We start from the raw sequence: 19,367 nt of genomic DNA on the forward strand, positions 1-19,367 counted from the left end.
TCTGCAACAGGGGCACATATGCCAATTTGGGGCTCCCCTAGACTGCTACCTAATAGCTATGCCCCTGCCTAGGTTTCCTTAAAGGAGAAATGCGGCGCAAAACTTTTAAGTTTCCCTGTGCCCGGGCTGCAAAAACAAACTCTAACTCACCTTCCTTACGTTCCCCCATTCCGCCGGTATCGGCATCCCGTTCCTCTGGTACTGCCCGGCTCCCTCTTTCTTAGGCTCAGAACATCACACTGCGGTCCGTGTATCGCCTGCCGCATCGATGTCCCACCTCGGCTGGTAATAGCCGGCCCGAGCTCCTTACATGACAGAGCGCTCAGGCTGTAACCGGCCGAAGTGGGACATCGCTGCGGCCGGTGATACGCTGACCGCAGTGTGACGTTCCGAGGATAAGAAGCATGGAGCAGAGCAGCGCCGGAGGAACGGGATTCCGATACGGCGGAACGGGGGGAACGTAGGAAGGTGAGTTAAAGTTTTTTTTTTTTTGTTTTTGCAGCCCGGGCACAGGGAAACTTAAAAGTTTTGAGCTGCATATCTCCTAGTTGTTAGTGGACAATGAGAACCCACAAAACTGGATTAATTTGGTCAGGCACGTGCAGTTTAAGGTAGATGTTTCTAGACTATTTGAAAAGGCTTAGAGAGTGTATAAAAGGTACAGACACCAACATTCTACGGGCTCTAGAACATTGTAATGGACCTATGCAGATGTTTATATGAAACAACTCTTGGGTCTGGGTGTTGGAAAACAAGACAACAAAGGCCAACCTGAATCAATTGTTAAATTCTTATTCTAAATCTTAGTGTATTTTTTTGTCTTATATATTCCTTTTTACTTGTAGTCCACTTGTGCCTTTGTATTCAGCTTTATTACTTAACCCCTTTAATGGGGTTCTCCACTGGAAATATATATATATATATATATATATATATATATATATATTTTTTTTTTTTTTTAAATCAACTGATGACTGATTTTATGAAGTTATTTTCTTTTTGAATTTCCTTTCTGTCTGGACCACAGTGCTCTCTGCTGACACCTCTGTCCATTTTAGGAACCGTCCAAAGCAGTAGCAAATCCCTATAGCAAACCTATCCTGCTCCAGACAGTTCTTAAAATGGACAGAGGTGTCAGCAGAGAGCACTGTGGTCAGACAGAAAGGAAATTCAAAAAGTAAAGAACTTCCTGTAGAGCAAATAGCAGCTGATAAGTACTGGAAGGATTAAGATTTTTAAATAGAAGTAATTTACAAATCTGTTTAACTTTCTGGTACCAGTTGATATAAAAAAAAATTTCAAGAGGAGAAACCCTTTAACCCCTTAAGGACCCGGGCTTTTTCCGTTTTTTCATTTTCAATTTTTCCTCCTTAACTTTAAAAAATCATAACTCTTTAAAATTTTCACCTAAAATTCTATATGATGGCTTATTTTTTGCGTCACTAATTCTTCTTTGTAATGAGATTAGTAATTTTACCCAAAAATCTACGATGAAACGGTAAAAAAAATCAATGTGCGACAAAATTGATGAAAAAACACTATTTTGTAAGTTTTGGGGGCTTCCGTTTTTACGCAGTACATTTTTCGGCAAAAATAATACCTTATCTTTATTCTGTAGGTTTATACGGTTAAAATGATACCCTACTTGTATAGGTTTGATTTTGAATCACTTCAGAAAAAAATCATGAATACATGCAGGAAAATGTATACGTTTAAAATGGTCATTTTCTGACCCCTATAACTTTTTTATTTTTCTGTGTTCAGGGCGCTTTGAGGGCTAATTTTTTGCGCCGTGATCTGAAGTTTTTAGCGGTACCATTTTTGTTCTGATCAGACTTTTTGATCACTTTTTATTGATCAAGTGATCAAAAATGCGCTATTTTGGAGTTTGGTTTTTTTTTGCGCGTACGCCATTGAACGTGCGGTTTAAAAAGCAGTATATTTTTATAATTCGTACATTTCCACACACGATGATACCACATATGTTTATTTTTATTTACACTGTGTTTTTTTTTATTCTTGGAAATGCCGGGTGATTCAAACTTTTATTAGGGGAAGGGATAATTGAAAGGGTTAATAATTTTTTACACTTTTTTAATGCAATATTATAGCTCCTATAGGGGGCTATAACATTGTATTAACTGATCTTTAACACTGATTGATTCATCTCCATAGGAATGGATCAATCAGTGTTTTCGTCGATTGAATGCTCAAGCCTGGATCTCAGGCTTGAAGCATTCAATCGGCCATCGGACTGCAGGAAGGAAGGTAAGAGACCTCCTCCTGTGCTACAGCTGTTCGGGATGCCGCTATTATACCTGGGGGCAGGGCCGCCATCAGGGGGGTACAACCCATACACCTTTATGGGGCCCGGAGCTTCAGGAGGCCCGGACGTCCCTGGACCTTTTTTTTCTCTTTAATTGGCTTGTCAGTGAGTGACTGCGACTGTCACTCACTGACCGCTGGGTGCCCGCCAGGACTATGACCGGGCCTCATAGTCCGGAGGGCCTGCACATTTCTATTAAATTACCTATTTCTAGGGTGCGGGCCCCTTAAGAATCATAGCAGGGCCGGACAGGCCAGGGGCTGATGGGAAAGAGACGTACCCCGTGCAGGCACGCACGTCTTCTCCAGTCACCTGACCTGTCCCTGCCTACGTCCCCCGCGCGATCTCCAGCATCCTCCCCGTGCAGTGACAGGAGCAGCAGCAGCCTCACACATTTGCCCCGATCCCTGGCAGGGTAGGTATACTGGCGCGAAGGGCGTTTGGTGGTTAGGAGACCACAATGGTGATGAGAGGTGCGGGGGGGGAGATTTAGATCGCAGGGGGGGGGGGGTGCAAGTGCACACCCCCTCCATGTATCTCTCTGGGGTACATGGAGGGGCGTGTCGACCGGCGGGGTACGGCTTGCCCCCTTCCAGCCGACTGCAGGGACCCTGTGCAGGAGATAGCAGGGGGCCCAATGCTCGGACCCCCGTGATCTATAACTTATCCCCTATCCTTGTATACTCGTCCTGGTGCGGGAACGTGCATCCTGTCTGGGCGTGTATACACGTTCATGGTCGTTAACGTGTTAAAAATGTCTTCTTCTGACCCCTATAACTTTTTATTTTTCTGCATACAGGGATGTTTGAGGGCTCATTTTTTGCGCCATGATCTGAAGTTTTCATTGGTTGTTTTGATCAGACTTTTTGATCACTTTTTATTCATTTTTTTTATGGTATAAAAAGTGACAAAAAATACGCTATTTTGGACTTTGGAATTTTTGTACGCCAATGACCGTGCGGTTTAAATAATGATATATTTTTCTAGTACGGACATTTATGCACGTGGCGATATCACATATGCTTATATTTATTTTTATTTACATATTTTTTTTATGGGAAAAGGGGGGGGGGGGGATTCAAACTTTTATTAGGGAAGGGGTTAAATCACATTTATTAACTATTTTTTTTAAATTTCTTTTTCAATGTTATAGGCCCCATAGGGGACTATAACATGCAATACATTGATTGCAGACACTGATCAATGCTATGCCATAGCATTGCATTGACCAGTGTTTTTGGCGCTCGATTGCTCCATCCTGGATTTCAGGCATGGAGCAATAAAACGACGATCGGACACCGAGGAGGAAGGTAGGGACCCTCCTCGTGTCTGCACAGCTGATCGGGACACCATGGTTTCACCATGGTGGTCCCGATTAGCCCGACTTAGCTGCCGGGGGGGAATGTCTTTTTTTTTTTTTTTTACTTTAGATCTTTGATTGCCGCATCTAAAGGGTTAATACCGGGCATCACCGCGATCGGTGATGTCCGGTATTAGCCACGGACCCGCCGGGACTGACCCTATATGACATGGGGTCACCAGATGACCCTGCATTATATCGCGGGCGTAGGACGTACAGCTACACCCTGCATCCTTAAGAGGTTAGAGGGATAGTCCCCCAGATTTTTTTAATCAACTGGTGCCAGAAAGTTAAACAGATTTGTAAATTATAGAAAAAACGAGTAATGTCCGGCACAGCTAAGATATATAGAGGACTGCTGATAGGGGATCTGTATGGAGGATATATATCAGAACTGTGGTGGTGCTCTGACTTGTAAAAGCAGTGGAAATCTTCATATAAGTAGTGTTGCTCGCGAATATTCGCAATTCGAATATTATTCGCGAATATCGCATATTCGCGAATTCGCGAATTTCGCGAATATAGCGCTATATAATTCGTAATTACGAATATTCGTTTTTTTTTTTTTTGTTTTTTTTTCCACAGTACACATCACAGTGATCATCCCTCTCTGCTTCCAGCTTGTGTGGTGTAAAGAAGGCTGTAATACTACTGTGTGAGACTGGCGTGCGAAAATTCGCATATGCGAAAATTAGCATATGCTAATTTTCGCATATGCGAATTTGCATATTGCTAATTTTTGCATGCGTGTATTTTCGCATACGCGAAAATAAAACGAGGGTATAACGAATATGCGAATATTCGCGAATATATGGCGAATATTCGTCCATTATATTCGCGAATATTCGCGAATTCGAATATGGCCTATGCCGCTCAACACTACATATAAGTAGATGAAGGAAAAGTCAGCAAACTCAGGGCCAGAAGAAGAACGTATAGCGTGTGAAACAGTTCTGTCGCCAAGCAATGATACCCCTTGCACCGATCCCTCTCTCCCTACTGTGATGTTTGTATCGTGAGTATTTTGCATTAAAGATGATTTTTAGAACGAAGATTGGTGAGTTTGACGACTTTTCTTTCATCTACTTATCTGAAGATTTGTAAATTACTTGTATTTAAAAATCTTAAACTTTAACAGTAGAAGTAGGAGGCAATCACCACTGGGATATCGTGAAAATACGTAGCTTTATTTCAGACGTGCAGAAGCATGGAGGACTAGTGTGGACGCAGCACACCATGCAGAGGTTATAGCTATTTCACGCCAACTAGGGACGCTTCTTCAGACCACGCCTTTGCCCTTCCATCCAGGTGGTTATAACCGCCTACCTGGATGACGTCAGGGCAATAGGACGTTTACAAAAAGTAGTGCATGCAAAACACCAAAGTGAAGTTAAAAACATGTTATAAAAACAAATGCAAGGTTAGCATAAGAGTTCATACATACAAATTTAAGGAGTTTATCAATAATTAAATATTAGACCTAAATTCCCCTGCGCATTGGTTCTGAGTATCCATTTGGCTTCGTGCTGAAGCAGTAGTTTACGTCCGTCCGTACCTTCTACAGTGTGAACACGTTCCAGACCACAGAAGGTGAGTGTATTAACATCTCCTCCGCGTTCTTCTAGAACGTGTTGTATTAGTCTGGGTGAACCCTTTTTAGTTTTTATTGAATGTACATGTTCTCGGAATCGAACATTAAGGGCTCTAATGGTACAGCCAATGTAGAACCTTGAACATGCACATTTAATAGCGTAAACTACATGCTTTGTCCTGCAACAAATAAAATCATTAATTTTAACTGTAATGCCTCCTACAGTTAGGGATTTATTTGTGTTAAAAAATGGGCACCAGGAACAATTACCACACCGGAAGTTTCCTATAGGTGCTACATTTTTCAACCAGTTCTCACCTGGGGTTATTGTAGTAAATTTGCTTTGCACCAGCAAGTCACGTATATTTCGACATCTCTTGAAAGTTATAAGTGGTTTATTTTTTGTATATTCAGATAAAACCCTAGGGGAGCAGTATGGTATTTTTTACCAAAAGTTCATAAAACTATGGACTCCCCCCCCCCCCCCCCCAATTGTCTCCGGGGTGGGCTCCATTACAGAACCCCTCTCTAAATTTTTGGACTGGTTACTACATCCCTTACTTTCTGAGATTCCCTCTCTAGTTAAAGATACAAACGATTTTCTACTCACCCTTGAAGAGGTGGTATGGCCAGAAAAATGTATACTGGCTTCGATTGATATTGAAAGCCTGTATACTAGCATACCACAACTCCAAAGCATTTCAGTAATCAGAGAATTTCTATCATTGTCAGACAAGAGTACAGCATATATCGACTTTATTTGTGACGCCTTGCATTTTATTTTGACCAACAACACCTTTACATTCGACAATACCTGGTACTCCCAAGTAGGAGGAGTAGCAATGGGGACTCCGGTCACTTGTACCCTAGCGAACTTATATGTTGCTGCTTTTGAAAAGAAGTATACTTTTATAGATACTAACCAGTTTCTAAAACATATCAGATGTTACAGACGATTTGTAGACGATGTGTTCATTGTTTGGATGGACACAGAGGCATCCTTTGGTGACTTTGTGTCCCTCCTCAATGACTCAAATTCCATGAATTTAAAATTCACCTTTAAAACTGCTTTAAATGAATTAGAATTTTTAGACACTAAAGTGAAACTGATAGACAATGATCTGAAAATCACTGGGTACCGTAAGCCAACCGCCTGCAACGCTTTACTTCACTTTCAAAAAACTATCATCCTGACCACGTGAAAAGAGCAGTCCCTTACGGGCAATTCCTGAGATTGAGACGGGTCAATAGCACTGATGGTGACTTTATGTTGCAGGCGGAGGACTTACGAGAGCGATTACTAAAACGAGGTTACCCTAAACCACTGCTAGATGCAGCTCTCAATCGAGCATTCCTGCAGAAACGTCAAGATATACTACATAAAAACAAAAATAAAAAATACCATAAAACAAATAAAAGTTTACAAAATGCAAGCGATCACCCAGAGCAACGCTTCTGCTTCTCTTTCCAGTTTAGCCCAATGGCTGCAGTAGTGAGAAAAGCTATCCATGATAATTGGGCTATCCTGAAAAGCGACCCCGATTTATCTGAATATACAAAAAATAAACCACTTATAACTTTCAAGAGATGTCGAAATATAAGTGACTTGCTGGTGCAAAGCAAATTTACTACAATAACCCCAGGTGAGAATTGGTTGAAAAATGTAGCACCTATAGGAAACTTCCGGTGCGGTAATTGTTCCTGGTGCCCATTTTTTAACACAAATAAATCCCTAACTGTAGGAGGCATTACGGTTAAAATTAATGATTTTATTTGTTGCAGGACAAAGCATGTAGTTTACGCTATTAAATGTGCATGTTCAAGGTTCTACATTGGCTGTACCATCAGAGCCCTTAATGTTCGATTCCGAGAACATGTACATTCAATAAAAACTAAAAAGGGTTCACCCAGACTAATACAACACGTTCTAGAAGAACATGGAGGAGATGTTAATACACTCACCTTCTGTGGTCTGGAACGTGTTCACACTGTAGAAGGTACTGACGGATGTAAACTACTGCTTCAGCACGAAGCCAAATGGATACTCAGAACCAATGCGCAGGGGAATTTAGGTCTGAACGATCGCTTAGACCTAAGCCCTTTTATTTAATGTATTAAGTAATAATGACTATTTTTCATATTTAATTATTGATAAACTCCTTAAATTTGTATGTATGAACTCTTATGCTAACCTTGCATTTGTTTTTATAACATGTTTTTAACTTCACTTTGGTGTTTTGCATGCACTACTTTTTGTAAACGTCCTATTGCCCTGACGTTATCCAGGTAGGCGTGGTCTGAAGAAGCGTCCGTGGTTGGCGTGAAATAGCTGTAAACTCTGCACGGTGTGCTGCGTCCACACTAGTCCTCCATGCTTCTGCACGTCTGAAATAAAGCTACGTATTTTCACGATATCCCAGTGGTGAGTGCCTCCTACTTCTACTGTTAAAGTCTTTGATGATCTGCATATCTTTGAGGATTGAGCACCCGAGACGGGATTCGTAAACTGGGTCTATCATTTGCATCACCCTTGCTGTCCGCCTATACACATTGTGGGACTGCATTGTCGAGGCTAAGCTGTGCTGGCTTTTCCTCCTTCTGCTCATTGTGTTTAAAAATCTTAACCCTTCCAGTACTTATCAGCTGCTGTATGCTCCAGAGAAAGTTCTTTTCTTTTTGAATTTCCTTTCTGTCTGACCACAGTGCTCTCTGCTGACACCTTCCATTTTAGGAACTGTCCAGAGTAGGAGTAAATCCCCATAGAAAACCTCTCCTGCTCCAGACAGTTCCTAAAATGGACAGAGTTGTCAGCAGAGAGCACTGTGATCAGACAGAAAGGAAATTCAAAAAGAAAAGAACTTCATGTGGAGCATACAGCAGTTGATAAGTACTGGAAGGATTTAGATGCTTAAATAGAAGTAATTTACAAATCAAATTCAAATACAGAAAACAGACATGGTCGCACATCCACAACATGCACCTTGATCTAATGCTTCTCAGCAACATTGGGGCTTTTCTACCAGTGGGTTGTTCACCCTGTGGGCACTGGTGTTGCGGTGGTGGTGGACGCTACTCAGTGCTACGCCATTTTATGCTAGGGACCCGCTACTTACAGGTGGCCATGACGTGGCTAGCGGGCTTGCACTTCATGATCATAAAGTACACTAATGACCTGTTAGTTTAACCTGTTGGGGACGATTTGCGACAATTCCAGGTCATTACGCGTCTATGGTGACCCGGTGACCTGGAATATAAGGGGGATCGCGGTTGTCTAAGACACATACGATCCCCCTGAAGGCATAGGAGTGAGGTGGCAGGGGTGCCCCCCCCCCTCCTATCCCTGCTATTGGTCGTCAGAAGCGACGACCAATAGCAGATCAGGGGCAGGGGGGTTAACTTTCGTTTCCCCCGTCCTGCCCAACCACAATTGGTGGGGCAGAACGGGGAAATGACAGAGGACTGGGCGCCGAATATCCACTTACCCGTCCGGAGGCAGCGGGCGACGGAGATTGGCGGGCGGCGATGTCGTGCGGCAGAAGAGGACGGCTCCCTGGATCCTACGGAAGCCGGTAAGTTGTCTAGCAACATCTGGAGGGCTACAGTCTGAGACCACTATACAGTGGTCTCTAACCTGTAGCCCTCCAGATTTTGTAAAACTACAACTCACTGCATGCCCAGACAGCTGTTTGGGCATGCTGGAATATGTAGTTTGGCAACAGCTGGAGGGCTACAGTTTGAGACCACTATAGAGTGGTCTCTAAACTGTATCCCTCCAGATCTTGCAAAACTACAACTCCTAGCATGCCCAAACAACTGTTTGCTGTTTGAGCATGCTGGGATTTGTAGTTTTGCAACATCTGGAGGGTCACAGTTTGGAGATCACTGTGCAGTGGTCTATAAACTGTAGCCCTCCAGATGTTGCAAAACTGCAAATCCCAGAATGCCCAAACAGAAAACAGCTGGCTCGGAGTTGTAGTTGCGTACCTCCAGCTGTTGCATAACTACATCTCCCAGCATGCCCTTCGGCGATCAGTACATGCTGGGAATTGTAGTTTTGCAACAGCTGGAGGCACAATGGTTGGAAAATACTGAGTTAGGTAACAGAACCTAACTGAAGGTTTTCCAACCAGTGTGCCTCCAGCTGTTGCATAAGTACAACTCCCAGCATGCACGGTCTGTCAGTACTTGCTGGGAGTTATAGTTTTGAAACAGCTGGAGGTTTGCCCCCCATGTGAATGTACAGGGTACATTCACACGGGCGGGTTTACATTAAGTTCCCTGCTTCAAGTATGGGCTGCGGCAAATTTTTCGCCGCATCGCAAACTCCTAGCGGGAAGCTCATTGTAAACCTCTGCCTGTGCAAATGTACCCTAAAAACACTACACTACAACACATTAACACATAATGAAGGGAAAAATACTACATATACACCCCTTACACTGCCCCCCCCCCAATAAAAATGAAAAACGTATCGTACGGCAGTGTATCCAAAACGGAGCCTCCAGCTGTTGCAAAACAACAATTTCCAGCATTTCTGGACAGCCACTGACTGTCCAGCCATGTTGGCAGTTTAGCAACAGCTGGAGGCACCCTGTTTGGGAATCACTGGTGTAGAATACCCCTATGTCCACACCTATGCAATCCCTAATTTAGTCCTCAAATGCGCATGGCGCTCTCTCATTTCGGAGCCCTGTCGCATTTCAAGGAAACAGTTTAGGGCCACATATGGGGTATTTCCGTTCTCGGGAGAAATTGCACTACAAATTTTGGGAGGCTTTTTCTCCTTTTACCCCTTATGAAAAGGAAAAGTTGGGGGCTACACCAGCCTGTTAGTGTAAAAAAAAAAATAATAATAATTTTACACTAACATGCTGGTGTTGCCCCATACTTTTTATTTTCACAAGCAGTAAAAGGAAAAAAAGTTTGTAACGCAATTTCTCCTGAGTACGGAAATACCCCATATGTGCGTAAAATGCTCTGCGGGCACTCAACAAGGCTCAGGAGGGAGAGCACACTATGTACATTTGAGGCCTAAATTGGTGATTTGCACAGGGGTGGATGATTTTACAGCGGTTCTGACATAAACGCAAAAACATAAATGCCCACATGGAACCCCATTTTGGAAACTACACCCCTCACGGAACGTGACAAGGGGTATAGTGAGCCTTAACACCCCACAGCTGTTTGACGAATTTTCATTAAATTTTGATGGAAAAATGAAAAAAAAAAAAATTTTTACAAAAATTCTGGTGTTACCTTAAATTTTTCATTTTCACAAGGTAAAATAGGAAAAAAGCCCCCCAAAATTTGTAACCCCATTTCTGCTGAGTAAGAACATACCCCATATGTGGATGTAATGTGCTCTGCGGGCAAACTACAATGCTCAGAAGAGAAGGAGCGCCATTGGGATTTTGAAGAGAAAATTTGTCCGGAATTGAAGGCCACGTGTGTTTACAAAGCCCCCATAGTGCCAGAACTATGGACCCCCCCACATGGGACCCCATTTTGGAAACTACACCCCTCATGTAATGTATTAAGGGGTGCAGTGAGCATTTACACCCCACAGGTGTCTGACAGATTTTTGGAACAGTGGTCCGTAAAATGAAAAATTTTATTTTTCATTTGCACAGCCCACTGTTCCAAAGATCTGTCAAATGCCAGTGGAGTGTAAATGTTCACGGCACCCCTTATTAAATTCTGTGAGGGGTGTAGTTTCCAAAATGGGGTCACATGTTGGGGGGGTCCACTTTTCTGGCAGCATGGGGGCTTTGTAAACGCACATGGCCCCTGACTACTATTGTTGTTCGCCCGCATAGCTTTTTACGTCCTAACATGGGGTATTTCCATACTCAGAAGAGATGGGGTTACAAATTTTGGGGGGAATTTTCTCCCATTACTCTTTGTAAAAATTGGAAATTTTGGGAAAAAACTGCACTTTAGTGAAATTTTTTTTTTTCATTTACACATCCGATTTTAACGAAAAGTCGTTAAACACCTGTGGGGTGTTAAGGCTAACTGGACTTCCTATTACGTGCCTTGAGGGGTGTAGTTTCCAAAATGGTATGCCATGTGGGGTTTTCTGCTGTTCTGGCACCATAGGGGCTTTCTAAATGTGACATGCCCCACAAAAACCATTTCAGCAAAATTCACTCTCCAAAATCCCACTGTCGCTCTTTCCCTTATGAGCCCTCTACTATGTCCGCCGAACACTTGACACACACATATGAGGTATTTCCTTACTCGAGAGAAATTGGGTTACAAATTTTGGGGGGCTTTTTCTCCTATTACCACTTGCAAAAATTCAAAAACTGGGTCTACAAGAACATGCGAGTGTAAAAAATTTTGATTTTTGATTTTCTCCTTCACTTTGCTGCTATTCCTGTGAAACACCTAAAGGGTCAACAAACTTACTGAATGTCATTTTGGATACTTTTTAGGGGTGCAGTTTTTATAATTGGGTCATTTATGGGGTATTTATAATATGAAGGCCCCTCAAATCCACTTCAAAACTGAACTGGTCCATGAGAAATTCTGATTTTGAAAATTTTGTGAAAAATTGGAAAATTGCTGCTGAACTTTGAAGCCCTCTGAGGTCTTCAAAAAGTAAAAACATGTCAACTTTATGATGAAAATGTAAAGTAGACATATTGTATTTGTGAATCAAATTATAATTTATTTGGTATGTCTATTTTCCTTACAAGCAGAGAGCTTCAAAGTTAGAAAAATGCAAATTTTTTAAATTTTTCATCAAATTTTTCACCAAGAAATGATGCAAGTATCGCCGAAAATTTACCACTACCATAAAGTAGAATATGTCACGAAAAAACAATCTCGGAATAAAATTTATAAGTAAAAGCATCCCAGAGTTATTAGTGCTTAAAGTGACAGTGGTCAGATTTGCAAAACTTGCTCCCGTCCTTAGGGTCATAATGGGCTCCGTCCCCAAGGGGTTAATAAATGTTGCTGAGAAGCCTTAGATCATTGTGCTTGGTGTGGATGTGGGACCATGTCTTTTCTCTATTTTAATGCACAAATCTGTTTAACTTTGTGGCACCAGTTGATTAAAAAATGTTTTTTTGTTCCAGGGGAGTACCTTTTAAGTAAACTATACCTAGTTCTTAACTAGAGTGTGTGGACCTATTTCTTTGTGCATGTTGTAATCCACTGAAGAAGAGGGGGGATTTCTATATGTACATGTCTCCCCATGTAAAGAGCCCTAAGCCACAAATTTAAATGATTATCAGGTAACTGGAAAATACATTTGATCTTTAGTAAAGGAGAGCCTAGAGCAGTGTTTCTCAAACTTAAAGGGGTACTCCGGTGGAAAACTTTTTTTTTTTTTAAATCAACTGGTGCCGGAAAGTTAAACACATTTGTAAATTACTTCAATTCAAAAAATCTTGATCCTTCCAGTACTTATTAGTGGCTGTATACTACAGAGGAAATTCTTTTCTTTTTGGATTTCTTTTCTGTCACGACCACAGTGCTCTCTGCTGACACCTCTGTCCATTTTAGGAACTGTCCAGAGCAGCATATATTTGCTATGGAGATTTTCTGCTGCTCTGGACAGTTCCTGACATGGCCAGAGGTGTCAGCTGAGAGCACTGTGGTCAGACAGAAAAGAAATCCAAAAATAAATGAATTTCCTCTATAGTATACAGCCGCTAATAAGTACTGGAAGGATTAAGATTTTTTTTTAATAGAAGTAATTTTCAAATCTGTTTAACTTTCTGGAATCAGTTGATTTAAAAAATATAAGTTTTCCACCGGAGTACCCCTTTTAGCAGGCCTCACCATTCAGGGGCCGCTAGTTGTTGGTGGGGTAGTTTTCACTATTATTCACTGCCCAGGCCTCTCTATAGCTTCAGCAACCTCACTCTCAGGTTTACCAAGAAGATTGACTAATATTGTATACAATTCAAGTAGTGAAGGTTGTAGCAGCCAGCTACTGTATATTTGGAATTGGAAAATGATAGGGAAAGAAGGATTTAGTGCTCGCTGATCCTTTAAGAGTCAGATAAGGAGTGTGTACACAGCTAAAAACCTTCATATAACAATCACAAATGGCTCATAAAACATCCAGACACTACATATCTTGAGATCATCGGCTCCTCTTAAAGGTGTTATCCAGGAAAAAAACTTTTTTTTTTTATAAATTCACTGGCTCCAGAAAGTTAAACAGATTTGTAAATTAAGAGACTGTGTGGGCAGCTCACAACCTGGGATATTCGAGGTTAATGTGGATAAAAATCGGTCCCCAATAATCGGTCCCCGTTTCTCTGTTCAGATGAAACGGCCTAGACGCGTTTCAGGGTGCTCAAATTGACCCCTTCTTGCCTACTGAAGAAGGGGTCAATTTGAGCACCCTGAAACGCGTCTAGGCCGTTTCATCTGAACAGAGCGATATACAAGCACTACCTTAATTACCAACAACATCTGAACTTTAGCCGGCACGAAAGTTCGCAACCCAAGCCACCTGCTGCACTAACTACTGATCTCGCTCACTGAGCCTACCACAAGTCTGCTGCTTCTAGTGTGAGTCCGTTACTGACATCGGTGTTTGCTGACACCACGGACCGCTTACGAGGGAACTCCTTGCCGGAACCCTCCAGCTGCCAAGGCATTCACGCCGAGAACATCGCAGAGAATACAGCACTTGTTTCCATTGGCCCGCTGCAGTGCGGAACCAGCAGCCAGGGTGAGACTGTTCCATTCATTCTATACAAACTGTGAGCGAATCCATCTAATGCCACTCTAACAATTGTGCCATCATTTGAAACATCTACTATTTTTTTGCCGGACTAACAGTCCAATTCGGAGCAATATCCATGGACTATTCTAGAATTCTTTAGGTAGTTGCTTCAACATCTATCTGTCATTAGGGCCCAGTGACAGTTTAATATTACTAATGCTCTGATCTTTTAACTACTATTTTATATTGATATTTCTGTTTTTTATTAAAATTTGCATTTTTTCAGAAACCATCTGTCTAATTTTTTATTCATTGTGTACCCAGTAGGGTGATATTCTTGAGGTGTGGTTAAATTTGCATACTAGATTTGTAAATTACTTCTATTAAAAAATCTTAATCCTTTCAGTACTTATGAGCTTCTGAAGTTGAGTTATTCTTTTCTGTGTAAGTGCTCTCTGATGACACGTGTCTCGGAAACCGCCCAGTTTAGAAGCAAATCCCCATAGCAAACCTCTTCTAAACTGGGCGTTTCCCGAGACACGTGTCATCAGAGAGCACTTAGACAGAAAAGTACAACTCAACTTCAGAAGCTCATAAGAACCGAAAGGATTAAGATTTTTTTCATAGAAGTAATTTACAAATCTGTTTAACTTTCTGGAGCCAGTTGATATATATTAAAAATTTAAAAAAAAGTTTTTTTCCTGGATAACCCCTTTAAGATCTAAAATACAGAGCCTAAGGCAGGTGTGATACAGTCTTGGTGGAATAACCTGAATTTATTTTTCAATACTGCTTATTGTAGACACAACATACAGTAGATATTAAAAAGGTGCTTAGTGCTTAAATTAGCAGTTATTTGCAAAAAATAAATAAAAATTATATAATGTATATGATAACATTATAAGTTGTGTATTTTTAGGTGATTTTTTTTTTTTTTTTTTTTAATACTTCTTACCACTAGGGATAGATTAAAAAAAAAAAAAAAAAAAAGGTTAAAAAGGCAAAATATCAAGCATTCATTTCTTGCCAGCATGGATCATTGGAAGGGGACTGTTACCCCCCAGGCCACCCTGTCTGTGCAGCATGTAGCGGATACCAGGGTCTCTTTTATTATACAAATAACTCTGCATGATGACATGAAAATGTCAGTTTTTACAATGCGGCTGGAAGACACAAATGCTAATTCTTTGTGACTAAAGAACACTCGGCTCCTGTATTAGACTATTATTATCATTATACTGCCATGAGCCACTAAGTGATCTCACTGCGCCAGCAAATACATTGTAATCTTTATCCATAATGCCAAAGCAGAGGTTGGAGAGAGTCAGATGAGCCTTTTCCTAATTATTGGCTATGCTTATTACTGTACATATCCTTTCATATCATAGAGTTCCTAACAGGCCTGACTGTTGTGTCATCTGTAAAAGTAATATTTAGTTATGTTGTTATGTAATCCACAGTTGAGACGAAAATACAAATAGTTACTAGAATCATCCATTGTGGGCATGGTTGGCACAGAGCAACTCATCTGGCATCAAGATTGATGACACATAGCGGGACCAATATAGTTTATGGCAAGGGCCAATTATCTCAATGTGGCATGACCATAAACTGTTGCATGATTATATTATATTTAAAGGAGTATACCCAATCCGAAAATGTATCCTCTATGCACAGAATAGGGGATAACAGTGTGTTCAGTGTTAACCATAAAAATGGCGGAAAACTGTCCCTGAGTAGATGGAGCACATCGCATGTGTGCGGCCATTGCTCCATTCATTCTCTATGGGGCTCTTAAACATTGCTGAGCTCAGCGTTTTATCCACTCAGTGGACAGTTTTCCTCTGTTTTCATGGAGGGTGGGGGTCTCAGCAGTCAGACCCCCAGCCATCAGTTTGTTATTCTCCATCTTGTGTATAGGGGGATAACTTTGCATTTTTTTGAATTTCTCTTAAAAGAGAATTTGTGAACTCTATATCATGCTCAGAACTGCTGACATGGGTAGATAGCCGATGTAGGGATATTATTATTTAAGTATATAGCGCCCTTGGTTCCAGGGCACTTTACATATGATAATGGTAACAGTACAGAACACTAACACACTAACATTGCGCATTACAAAGATTAATTTACCAAATGACACAGAGGGGAGAGGGCCTTGGCCACATGGGCTTACAATCTATATGGAGAGGGGAGCGATTTATAGTGCAGTGGCAGCAGGAGGTCGTAGATGGGTCTTGAGGTTGCCATTGAAGGTCTTGGTGGTGGGTGGGAGCCTGATGTGGCGGGGTAGTAAGTTCCAGTGTATGGGGGAAGCTTGGGAGAAGTCTTGGAGATGGTCATGTTAAGTGCGGACCAGGGAAGAGCATAGGCCTTGAGATGAATGGAGATTACGTCGGGGCGGTATTGGGAGATCAGGTCAGAAATGTGGGGGGAGGGGGGCAGATTATAGATGGCCTTGTATGTCATTGTTACCAGTTTATATTGAATTTGTTGGGCGATGGGTAGCCAATGAAGGAATTGGCACAGGGGAGAGGTCGGGGAAAAGTGAGTTGGAAGGTGGATTAGTCAAGCAGCAGAGTTAAGGATGTAAATGTAATAATTCTAATTCAGGGATACAAAACTAATTATACCTGTCTCTTAGTTGATGGCTGTTTGCAAAGTAATAAAATCATATTTTTTTCTAAGCTCAAGAGTTTCTAAAGGTTAGGGTAAATTGCAGCATGCACACCTCTTCCCTTCTCCACCCCTGCCTGTTTGTCTTTCAGCACTGAGCCATGTATATCAATCATGCAGGAGGGGTGAAGGGGGTGATGAAGTGGGGATGCTGCATCTCACCGTCACCTCTATGATTTAGGCAGTAAAACATGATTTTATAACTTTTCAAACAGCCATCAGCTAAGAGACAGGTATCATGTGTTTTATCCCCCTATCAGCTATCTGCCCATGTCTGCAGTTTTGAGCATGATATAGAGCTGACAATTTCTCTTTGAGGAGATCAAATATACAATTGTTCTAGATATTTTGTCCTCCTAAGACTGCTCTCAAAAACTGAATAAAAAACTCCCACAAAAACTGCAACCTCTTTCCAAAAAATACTGTGTATTACACCAGCAAAATCACTAAAGAAGGCAAAATTATAGACATATACGGTACCAGTGATCCACTATCCTTACATGATAGTATAACAAATGACATGATAGTATAACAAATGACATGATAGTATAACAAATGACATGATAGTATAACAGATGACATGATAGTATAACAAATGACATGATAGTATAACAAATGACATGATAGTATAACAAAATATCCACAATAACTAGCAATAACAATAACTAGCATGATTCCCCCTATAGATCCATAAGTTAAAATAGATTATTTTAGTGCTAAAAACATAATAATGATTGTTAATTGTCCCCTGTAATCGGATTATTTACTTTTATTATTGCATCTTTAGCCACCTTTTTTCTGATTGTTTTCTTTTTTGGAACTAAAGATAATAAAGTAGAGACAAAATAAGATGATAGGTTTATTACTTACGTGTTCCATCGAACCTGGTCGCTATGGTATCTAGGAATGTATTCTGAGGAGCGAGCAGCCCTCTCATGGCTGGCATCATCTACTTCTCACTGTACCCACTCTCCGAGCGCAGGCTGGAAACACAAAACATACAGATCTGTCACTGATCTGCCTGACAAAAGCTATTAGAAAGTATCTTCCAATGTTTGTGTTTGGAGCCTAGGACAGACGGGCAGGCGAGGATTGGTGCCATGTGTCTGCGGTTTGGGGGACAGATTATTTTCACGAAGCAGGCATTGCCGGTCAGTGACTGCTGGGGCACAGCGTATTTGTTATATTGTTTCAAAGGTTTCCCGTAGTTCCGAATTCATTCTGCCCTCACAGAACGGTTCTGTATCCCCTATAGCAGAATTTTTGTTACTAGCTTTCAGCAATGAAAATCATCAGAGGACATCTATGCCCCGAGTGGTTTGTAAAGTCTATAACCAGGCTGCACCAATTTTTTGTTTTAAACTACTGCCGAAATGGATATAAGAGAGGTAGCAAAGCTTTCGATACTTAACTCTGCCTGAGCAATGAGTGCAAACGTAACTACAAGTAAAGTAAATATTTAAATACATATTAAAATAAGACGTCAATGATGTACAATGAAGGAAACTAAGCAGCTGACATAGGTGTGACATACCCATCAGCACCTGCATCTTCTCACCTGATGTCCATCTTTCCCCAGGAGCAGGTGTATATATATATAGATCTAGGATGGGGGAGGGTCAGTAGGAGACACCTGCGGCTATGGTGATCATAGAGTTCTTCTTAGGCGTTATGGCCACTCTTTCCTCCCCGCCCGGAACTTCAGCATCCAAAATCCTCATATCCCTTTTCGGTATGTGCCTGCCTGCTTTACAATGCTTGCAAGAGATTTGCCTTTATTCTCGGCTTGAAGTTTCCATAGTTACTCTCGACACACCCGCTCATCTTCTTAAAGGGACAATGCTTCTACAAGTGCTTCCTAGAGAGGTTAATTGCTATAGTCACACGATGAGCAGAACGTGTCTTTGAAGATCACCCACTTCAACGTCTATAGAACAAAAGGGGGGATTTTAGGTTAAATCATTTAAGAAATCAATTTTTTTTATCGATCTTTGCAAAATTCTTTCTTCCAGATTTATTGTTTATTATTATGAGTAAGAATGAATGTTGATAGAACAAGTACTAAATAAGCATTATATTATTATACTACTAATCTCAGTATTTTTTTTTCTATTAGATATTATGAACCATCTTACAGTTACTGAAAAAACATATATGCTAAGGCTCTGTTCACACCACCACCATGGCTTTTGCTATAATGGCAAAGGCAGATCTGTCAATATTGGGATATGTTGGCACTTCTGTGGAATCTGCTGTGGTGCAGGAGTTAATGTTAAAGCCACAGGTAGAAGAAAGTGGATATCCAGCACTCACCAGTAATACACAGTGAAGATTTATTATGCCATAATGTAGTACAAGGACGCGTTTCGGCGTGGGAGCCTTCCTCAGCTGTCTGCCATAGGCTCCCACGCCGAAACGTGTCCCTGTACTACACTATGGCATAATAAATCTTCACTGTGCATTACTGGTGAGTGCTGGGTATCCTCTTTCATGCCACAGTGTAGTACAAGGACGCGTTTCAGCATGGGAGCCTTTCTCAGCTGTCTGTCTATGGCAGGCTCCCACGACGAAACGCATCCTTGTACTACACTATGGCATGAAAGAGGATACCCAGCACTCACCAGTAATGCACAGTGAAGATTTATTATTCCATAGTGTAGTACAAGGACGCATTTCGGCATGGGAGCCTGCCATAGACAGACAGCTGAGAAAGGCTCCCATG

General features: G+C 41.4%; 1 protein-coding gene across 6 annotated transcripts in view; it reads right to left on the minus strand.

The window, feature by feature from the left end:
• KCNH3 (potassium voltage-gated channel subfamily H member 3) overlaps window positions 1–18,390 on the minus strand; it is a 96,101-nt gene extending 77,711 nt beyond the window's left edge. For 5 of the 6 annotated variants that reach the window (XM_056562192.1, XM_056562190.1, XM_056562191.1 and 2 more), the window contains exons 1-2: window positions 18,204–18,390; window positions 17,516–17,628 (exon numbers count right to left, since the gene is read on the minus strand). In XM_056562192.1, the coding sequence (XP_056418167.1) occupies window positions 17,516–17,594 (79 nt within the window). In that variant the 5' untranslated portion in view covers window positions 17,595–17,628; window positions 18,204–18,390. Of the gene's footprint in view, window positions 1–17,515; window positions 17,629–18,179 lie in introns of all 6 variants that reach the window. The other variant, XM_056562189.1, reaches the window with a different exon arrangement.
• Window positions 18,391–19,367: the final 977 nt, after the last annotated feature.

Source organism: Hyla sarda, chromosome 2 (assembly GCF_029499605.1).
Source record: "Hyla sarda isolate aHylSar1 chromosome 2, aHylSar1.hap1, whole genome shotgun sequence".
Taxonomy (NCBI): domain Eukaryota; kingdom Metazoa; phylum Chordata; class Amphibia; order Anura; family Hylidae; genus Hyla; species Hyla sarda.